Raw genomic sequence first — 8270 nt, forward strand, 5'->3', positions numbered from 1 at the left:
TTTATTTTAAATATGTCATTTTGCAGTCATTTTAATCAAGTTGCCATAGAAACAAATGACAGCGTTTATTCAAGCATTTCTCATGAGCTCTAAAGCTGTGCTGCACACACACCTTCATGCTGGACAAAATTAAATAAAACTTAAAATCCAATGGTTAGAAAATACTTATAAATATTATTATTATTATAAAAGAATTAGAGTCCAACACAAAGTTCATACCTTGCAAAACCCATATAGCTGTAAGAAAATGACACGCCAATAAAATATAAGAAATAATAACCAAAAACGATATCCAAATATGATAAAGAAACATAAATAACTATACTTCATTTGGCATTCAGGCTTTCCATTGCTTAAAACAACTTATTTCTGTATCTGTAAATGTAGATTGGCTGAGGGGGGCTCGGTGGCTCATCCGTTGCGTATTTACCGCTGGGGCATTTGCTTTATGTCACTCCCCAATCATCTGTCAATTTACCATTTACGTCACTGCTTTCACGATGACTAAGTCTGGGCTTGAGGTTGTGTCTCCACTATACTGAGCCTCAGACTTTCATTTTCAGGTCTATCGGGGGTTTGTGCCATCTGCCTGCTGACTGCCTCACATTTGACCCTCTGTTCCGCACTTTCGGACTCTCCTCCCTCTGCACTGTCTGTAAAATGTACTCGGTCGTCTTGTTCTGACCCCCCACATGCCTCAGTGCTGTTGGGCTTTTGAGGTTTGGTTGTAAGTGTGCTTAGGCTGTCACTTGCTTTGGTGAAATACGCCTGTACTTTAGCCACAGGTCCCAGTTCAGAGAAGAAATGATGCAGGTAAGCTTGTGCGTAATCGTCGGACGCAATTAAGTCGAGGTTAATCGGCATTTTGAAAGCACCATCACTCACACCGGCTTCTAGTCTTCCACCTGTCAAGTTCAAAACAGTCTAGTTTATAACAATAAAGTGAGTTTAATGACTGTCTCATGCATGAATAATATTTAGGTGGTACCTATTTGTGTTTCTAGATCACACAGTGGTATCATCACGGTCACTCCGGTCTCTCTGTCGGTCACTGTCAGGCCCGTCATGGCTCCGTCTTCAAGTATGTCACTGGATGACGCTGTAAGACTGCCTCGACATTTCACCACACTGACTGAACTGGCTTTAAACTTCCTAGTGTGGGTGAAATAGTACAAATTGTAATGAATTATTATTAATAATTATATAAAAGACTTGAATTTGTTGTGGTCATACATGCATAATTTCATAATTACCATCTTCATAGGATCAGGGCCCCTGAGTGTGACCAATTTGAGTGTATGTGCACAAAAATGTCGGGTGTTGGGTGGGACTACATTTTTTTCTTTGCTGCACCAACCTGATAAGCCCCATTATTGCATTGTAGTAAAAAGCTGTAGTTGGACGTATGTAGCCTGTCGCCACTGCACACATCTGCGCCAACCGACCCTCTGACCTCCACCATTCATTCACGCCCACACATCATTCGTCCCTTTTGTACATGTTTTAACAGTAGGGGAAACCGGAGTACCCAGAGGAAACCTACGCACACATGAGAACATGCAAACTCCACACAGAAAAGCCCCACCTGGAGATCAAACACGGGACCTTCAAGCTGTGAAGCACAAGCGCTAACCGCTGCGCCACCATGCTGCCTTATAAGTCATGATAATATTATTCTTTTTGTACCTATGGATGGAAAAAAATAATGGAAACTTATGTTATAGAAGGTGATTTTTGCCACAACTCCAGGTGAGAATGAAACGAAAAATTATGCTTTCATATATTGTAAGTACTGTACATATAATACACAAAAATAACTGTAAAACTGTAAATATTTAGACAGTTGAACGTGAGCATTAACAATGTAACTGTAAATATTGTAAAAGGGGAAGATATAAGGATATCATATATCACATTTCTCTTCTCTGCTCCTTTTCATCCAGTGTATACATTCTATATATTTTGATTCATGTATATATTTTAATTGTCACTTCTGAATGAAAAATGATAAAATAATTTTAAGTCCAATTCAGACCGGTTGTTTTCATAGCATTTTACCTATACACTGGTATGATCTGTTCCAGGTCTTCCTTGTACTGCTTCACTGCAGCCCTTGCAGCCAGGGGCTCCGTCTGATCCTCCAGTCCAGCCAGATGCACCAACATCTGGGTGTGAAAGGCTGCTCCACTGGCCCACTGCCTAAAAGATCTGAAGAAAGAACACACGAGATGAAGCTTTGTTATAGAAGTATGTATGAAATAAGGATCTAGCACTGGACAACTTTCTCACCTGGAGTCACAGTCCCCCCTGAGCAGACATGATTTAAGCTGAGTAAGATTGAGACTGAGCTGGGCTTCCAGTCTGGACGCATCTTGCTTTAATTTGCTTTTGTCATTCAAGTTAATCCTGCAGCGCTTCAGGTACTCCTCCATCAACTCCTGGAGCTCACAAACTCTCTGCAGCAAAGTTAAAACTTTTCCACATTGCTCATTTTAAATTCACAGTCCATTAGTTCTATTAATGAGCATTACCTGCCGTGCGGATGACCCTGTTGACTTGACTGGGGGCGGTTTGGAAGATGAATAAGCCATGTCTATGACCATCATCACCACTGACCCCACCAAACCGGCCAGCCTGGGCTCATCTGAGAAGGCTGACAGTCGACCAATCAAATCCTTCAAATAGGTAGGAGCCCTGTTTCCAATGTCTTTCTGCAACTACAACAAGCAGGAGAGAACAGGAAACGAATGTTGCGTTAACTAACAGGCAACTTTAATCATTTCATCAAGTAAATATGCACAAAGAACTGAATAGTCGTCAAATCAATGTGCACACAGCGGGGACAGCTCCTCAAGTGTTTTTATTTCACAAGCAATTTAACAGTCTCCCGGCGAGAACACAGAAAAAAACAAATCAATAGAGATGACTATGACTATTTTTTTTCTTTTTATCTCTCCTCTTCTGTGTGCAAAAAAAAAAAAAAAAAGATACCAACTTGTTGCATTTGTTCCTGGATGGAGGGCCCTGATTGTGAACTTTCGCTGCCTAAGAGCAGTGGATGCACCACTCTGAGGTTTGGAACAGCACCAGCATCCAACATGGCATTGTAAAGGAAAGCACCGACAACATCCCGGGATTGAGAGAGATCTTCCTCAGTGGAAAACAGCTGCCCCATCTTTGGTGTGTTAAGGCATCTACAAGGAATAAAACATGAAAGTATAGCAAAAAGTAACCAAGAATACAAAATATATAGTCAATATTAATCATTATGACCATATGCAGATCAATTATGTAATAGCTGATGAAAAGGTAATAAGATTATTTTAAATAGTTGGTAATGTTATGAACTAGTAAACAACTCAAAGAGTGAGCTCTAAAATAGGACTCAAAAAAGCATAGCTGTCCATCCCTGGCCCATTTAAGATGACAGGTTGTTTAAGCCCTAAATATCTATTCATATTAACAGCAAACACAGCCTGGTCAAATACTTACAGACGTTACTTTGCCTTGGTGGGATTACAGACACTTCTGTTAGTTTATTTTCTGTTTTCTAGCAACAAAACTTTATAATGGCAAGTCACATTCAACTCTGCTCCCTTCTTCCTCCCATTCTGCACCAAAGAGACCAATAAAGACAACACTGCCCTCATGTGAAGCCCAGCACTGGACCTGTATCTCCCCCTACTGAAAAGAATAGGAATGACAATCCTGGAGTTCCGAAATGTATGCATCACACAAGTCCCAATCTGGAGGCATTTTACACCACACATAAAGACCCTACTGTATATTAGATGTGCCATTACCTCTGTTGCTTGAATTGCTTTTTGGCAACTTAAGTATCTGATGAATGAAATTAAACTAATCCTCAGCTGAGGGACTCCCTTGACAACAGCAATGCCCCCTGGGATCTTACTAATAGCTTCATATGGTGTTAAATGTTGGAAAATAGGCCATCGGCTTAAAGCTTTTCATTTCGCTAAATGGAGCTGCACCCTTGGTGGTGGTGCCATGGTGTTGACGTCTTTAACCTGACACAGAGGGATTTGGGATTTATTTTAGTGTCAAAGCTGCTCTTTCTTCACAGGTCAGGGACTCCAGTGCAGAGAGAAAGGTCATTGACTGAGGTTGTTGCAGTTTATTAGAAGCATTAGAAGCACAATCACTTATCATGTGTGATTTATGATGAATTTATGATGAATTTATGATGAATTTGATCTCATTCCCCCTTGAATGAATGTCATATTGCAAATCAAGAAAGACATAAAAGCACCCTTAAATGTTACACAGATTTTGTAAAAGAAACTGGAAAAAACAGCAACAACAACAACAAGGTATGTCTCGGCGGCTGCTACTATCGACTCCTTTCAATGTTATTCTTAATGTGTATCATTTCTGCCAGACTGGTGCTGTGCCTACTTGCTGCTCCTGGATTCTCGCCTATCTTCCTGCACACACCCAGGAGCACCAACAGAAGTGTTCAGCAGCTAAGTCGCTCTGACCACTCCCACACAATCACTCATGGCAACTCACAGCAGCAATGTAGAAGCAAACCAACCAACTTTTATAAAAAAAAAAAAAAAAGTAGACCAATGCTTCAAACAACTGAATCACACCGCTATGTTTGCAATATGTTAAAATGTTCTTAAATAACATTATTACTGACAAAATTATACAAAAAGAGCAAGACAATGTAGCAGGCTGGGTCAACCAAATGTCTTGACACCATGTAGCCAACAAAGACAAAAAAAAAACCACAATGCATTAGAGCATCAGAATCAGTTCCTTTGCCATAGTGTAAAACCACAGCTATGTTAAGCATACAGACCAGACAGGAAACTGTTATGACAGAAAATATTGTTCACTGATTGAAATGAAAAGTCGAAAAATAGCAGATAACCCTGGGTACCATATGAAGAAGGCTTTATGTACCTATTCAACACAGTGCAACAGAGACCCCTATCGATCAAACGTGTCCTCTGCAGTCCAAACATCTCCTTCCCGTGTAAACAAATGAATCCAATATGGCGCCGTGCATGTGAAAGATGAAGTAGCACATTGAATCATAGAAACAGTAGACAATTCGTAATCCTTTGAGACATGACTGGGTCAAGCCATGAACAGACTTCTGTGCGGTATTTCTGCACCGCTGGAAACGGGATGGAGACATTTTTGGTGGACGAGGTTAAAAGAAAACTTTCTGCACAACATGTAAGTTCTATACATTTGATTAGGCTTAGGGCTCAATGTACTGGAAATGTTTTTTCTGTGTGTGTGTGTTCAGGTTATCCATTTGCAAGGAAAGGTCATCTTCAGCTCCTCTGCAAGTATCAGATCCATCATCAATCTGAAATCTGCAGAGAGGCTTTTTCTGTTGCTGAAACACGACACACCATTGAAGCTGCCTGCCCACATGAATCGAGGTACACACAAAGCCTACCAGAATTGTGTTGCAAACCTTTCGCAGTATTCATTTGGAATAATCCTTGTTTTCTTGTAGCAAAGGCGGTCTCTCTTCTGCAGTCCAAGCTGATCGCACAGAATGAATTATCCAGTGCTGCGATGCTATGGAGCCGCCTGCAGGGGGAGCTAAAGGACAGAGCCACTCACGGTGGAGAAATACAAAGCCCCTCAGTTGGTGCCAAAAGGAGAAGAGAGAACGGAGGGCAGAGTTCAGCCCTCGGAGACAAGTGTGATGGAGAAGCCAGAAATTCAGGACAAAAAAGTGATGAAGTGAGGGTCGTAAATGAGAATGAGGAGAGGGTGGACAGCAAAAGAAAAAGACTGGACTTTGCACATGAAAATCAATGTGGTGAGTTTCACATTTAAGTAGTAAATATATTAATATAATTGATATTTTACCCTAATTCAATCCGTTCAATATGTCTGGTCGATGCTATGGCTGCACAATACATGAAAACCCAGTGCTATTAAGTAACTGTCTTGATTATTGTAATGCTCAACCATTAAAATGCAATGCAGTGTATTACATTAAACAAAAAAATGTATTAATTTGTGCCAGGCTGGAAACAATGTAAAAATGTGACTAAATTATAAAGATCAGGATTAAAGCTTTAACTTTTGCAACATTTTTATCATGTAACCAATGAGGAGTTTTAGTTTTAGGCTGTGTTCTGTATGTAAGCCTGTATGTAAGCTCCAATCCGAAAAAGACCTCTGTGATTTTGGGATGTATTGTGGATACTTGCAAGATGGATATTGTGTGACCTAATTTAGCAACAACAATAATTGATGTATTTACGTATTGTGCAGCCCTAATCTATACATTAGTACTTCATCTATTACAGTTGACCCACAATCCGAACTGCTGCTGCCGCCTGTGGACCAGATCTCTTTTAGAATCAGCTGCAAGTGTAGTGGAAGTCTGGCCCGACACTTTAGCACACAGGTGAAGAAAAAAAGTCACGTCACCTAGAAATATGTTCACGGGGATAATAAATCTGACCATGTTGTTGTGTGTCTGTTGCAGGATGTGAGTAAAATCTTGGGAGCAAATCTGACCACATCACTGGGCTGGATGGTTGACCTCAGAAACCCCCACTTAGAGGTTGGTTTCACTACATTACAATTGTAAATCTTTAAAGTAACCACTTAATTTACAACTGCATTGTTACAGGTTAATGTCAATTTGACAGATGATTATTGTCTTTTGGGAATCCCCCTGACTAAGTAATTATATAATATTCGCTGTAAATGGTTTTAATGTGTGCACTTTGTGTATATTTTGTAAGTCGTGTTGTATTTTCAGGTCACCTTTAGCTAGCAGGAGCTATGTTAAAACTACTGGTCTGAGGTCTACAGTTGCCTGGGCGATGGCTTCACTGGCACAGATACAGGTGCTCAACATCTACACTATAGCCTACAGTAATTTATGAATCATGGTTAATATTATGAACTGAAAGTAACTTGACCTTTCAGCCAGGCTCTTTGGTGGTTGACCCAATGTGTGGAGTGGGAACCATCCTTATAGAAGCAGCACAAGAACACAGTGTACAGTAGCCCATAATGCATACTGTCTACCCTTTTACCAACCACAATAACGTAAAAATGTTACATTTTTAACAGGATACATATTTTCTGGGAATAGATATTGACAATGAGCAGCTGATCAAAGCCAATGGGAATGTTGTGTATGCACACCTGGAAGACAGGATGGAAGTATTAAAAGCCTCATCTCTAGGTGGGTATGCACAATTACCATATACATTTATAATATATGTCAGTAGCCACGGATCAAAGTTCTTAAAGTGAATGTGAATTGAAAAGGACGTTCGGGGCTATACTATATTACATGCACGTACGTACTTCATAGATATTTTCTTATGCCTGTACAGGTCTGCCTTTGAATAGTGCGAGTGTGGACGCTATTGTGTGTGACGTGCCTTTTGGACGCAAATTTGGCACTAAAGTGGATGCAGCCGTCAACTTACCGGTCATTCTTTCTGAGATGGCAAGGTAGTTCTCTTTGAAACATTCATAAATATAACAGTTCCAAAAACACGTAAATAACACAGTTATTTTTATAGAGTCCTTCGAGTCGGTGGCACCCTTGTTCTCCTCCTGAGTCCTCAGCTATCACACCTCGTGAAAAAAACTCTCACACAAGGCGATGCTAAATCAAACTCTCCTGAAGAAAAGGAGCTTCAAACTGAGAAGCAGGACTGCCCATCTGTTGCAGCATCATTTACCAAGCAGCTGTTCAGTCAAGGCTGCAATAACGGAACAGTATCCACCAGAGAAGCCGAGAGTCCGTATGGACAAAACTGCACCAATGCTGTCTCTTGTCTGAAACATGAACAGTCTTTTAGAGTCAGTTTGGGTTCAATTGATGGACTTATACACAAATATGTAAAATCTGACCTATGTTTCAAATAATACTTCTACCCGTGTGTTTTGTAGTTTAGCTATACATTTCATGATATTTGACCAAATAATTGAATAAAGCCATAGAGCCTAAACTTAAGTTTTTAGTTATTCCCACAGCTGTACAATGCTGCCATCTGCCACTGTTAGCCCTGCTTAGCCCAGATTTACATTGGGAGACTTAATACAGTATTAGCATTTATGCATTTATGTTTTACTTAATAAATCACTTGGTTCATGACTGAATAAATAAAATATGATGGGATGATTCTTACACTAATGACAAACTATTATTATTGCCTTAATAAACCTATACATGATAAGACTTTTATGTTATATAATAATAATAATAATAATAATAATAATAATAATAATAATAATAATACAAA

At 39.8% G+C, this 8270-nt stretch overlaps 2 protein-coding genes across 3 annotated transcripts; one reads left to right on the top strand and one right to left on the bottom strand.

The window, feature by feature from the left end:
* Positions 1-254: 254 nt before the first annotated feature.
* LOC306965827 (uncharacterized protein) lies at positions 255-4150 on the bottom strand. Of its 2 annotated transcripts, none has more exons than XM_079560391.1 (7): positions 3493-4150; positions 2996-3175; positions 2532-2717; positions 2290-2456; positions 2059-2208; positions 989-1152; positions 255-905 (listed from the first exon to the last, which is right to left on the bottom strand). In XM_079560391.1, the coding sequence occupies exons 2-7, from the start codon at positions 3173-3175 to the stop codon at positions 505-507; spliced, it is 1248 nt and encodes a 415-aa protein (XP_079416517.1). In that variant the 5' UTR covers positions 3493-4150; the 3' UTR covers positions 255-504. The 2 variants fall into 2 exon arrangements, with proteins under 2 accessions (XP_079416517.1, XP_079416516.1); XM_079560390.1 differs by having other exon boundaries at positions 2996-3194.
* Positions 4151-4981: 831 nt separating this feature from the next.
* Positions 4982-8189, top strand: thumpd2 (THUMP domain containing 2). The gene is made up of 11 exons (XM_079560155.1): positions 4982-5208; positions 5282-5420; positions 5498-5809; positions 6306-6406; positions 6488-6565; positions 6635-6687; positions 6767-6854; positions 6937-7008; positions 7084-7198; positions 7353-7473; positions 7545-8189. The coding sequence occupies exons 1-11, from the start codon at positions 5098-5100 to the stop codon at positions 7891-7893; spliced, it is 1539 nt and encodes a 512-aa protein (XP_079416281.1). The 5' UTR covers positions 4982-5097; the 3' UTR covers positions 7894-8189.
* The last annotated feature ends 81 nt before the right edge of the window (positions 8190-8270 follow it).

Source organism: Gobius niger, assembly GCF_951799975.1.
Source record: "Gobius niger genome assembly, chromosome: 7".
In the NCBI taxonomy this organism is placed as follows: Eukaryota; Metazoa; Chordata; class Actinopteri; order Gobiiformes; family Gobiidae; genus Gobius; species Gobius niger.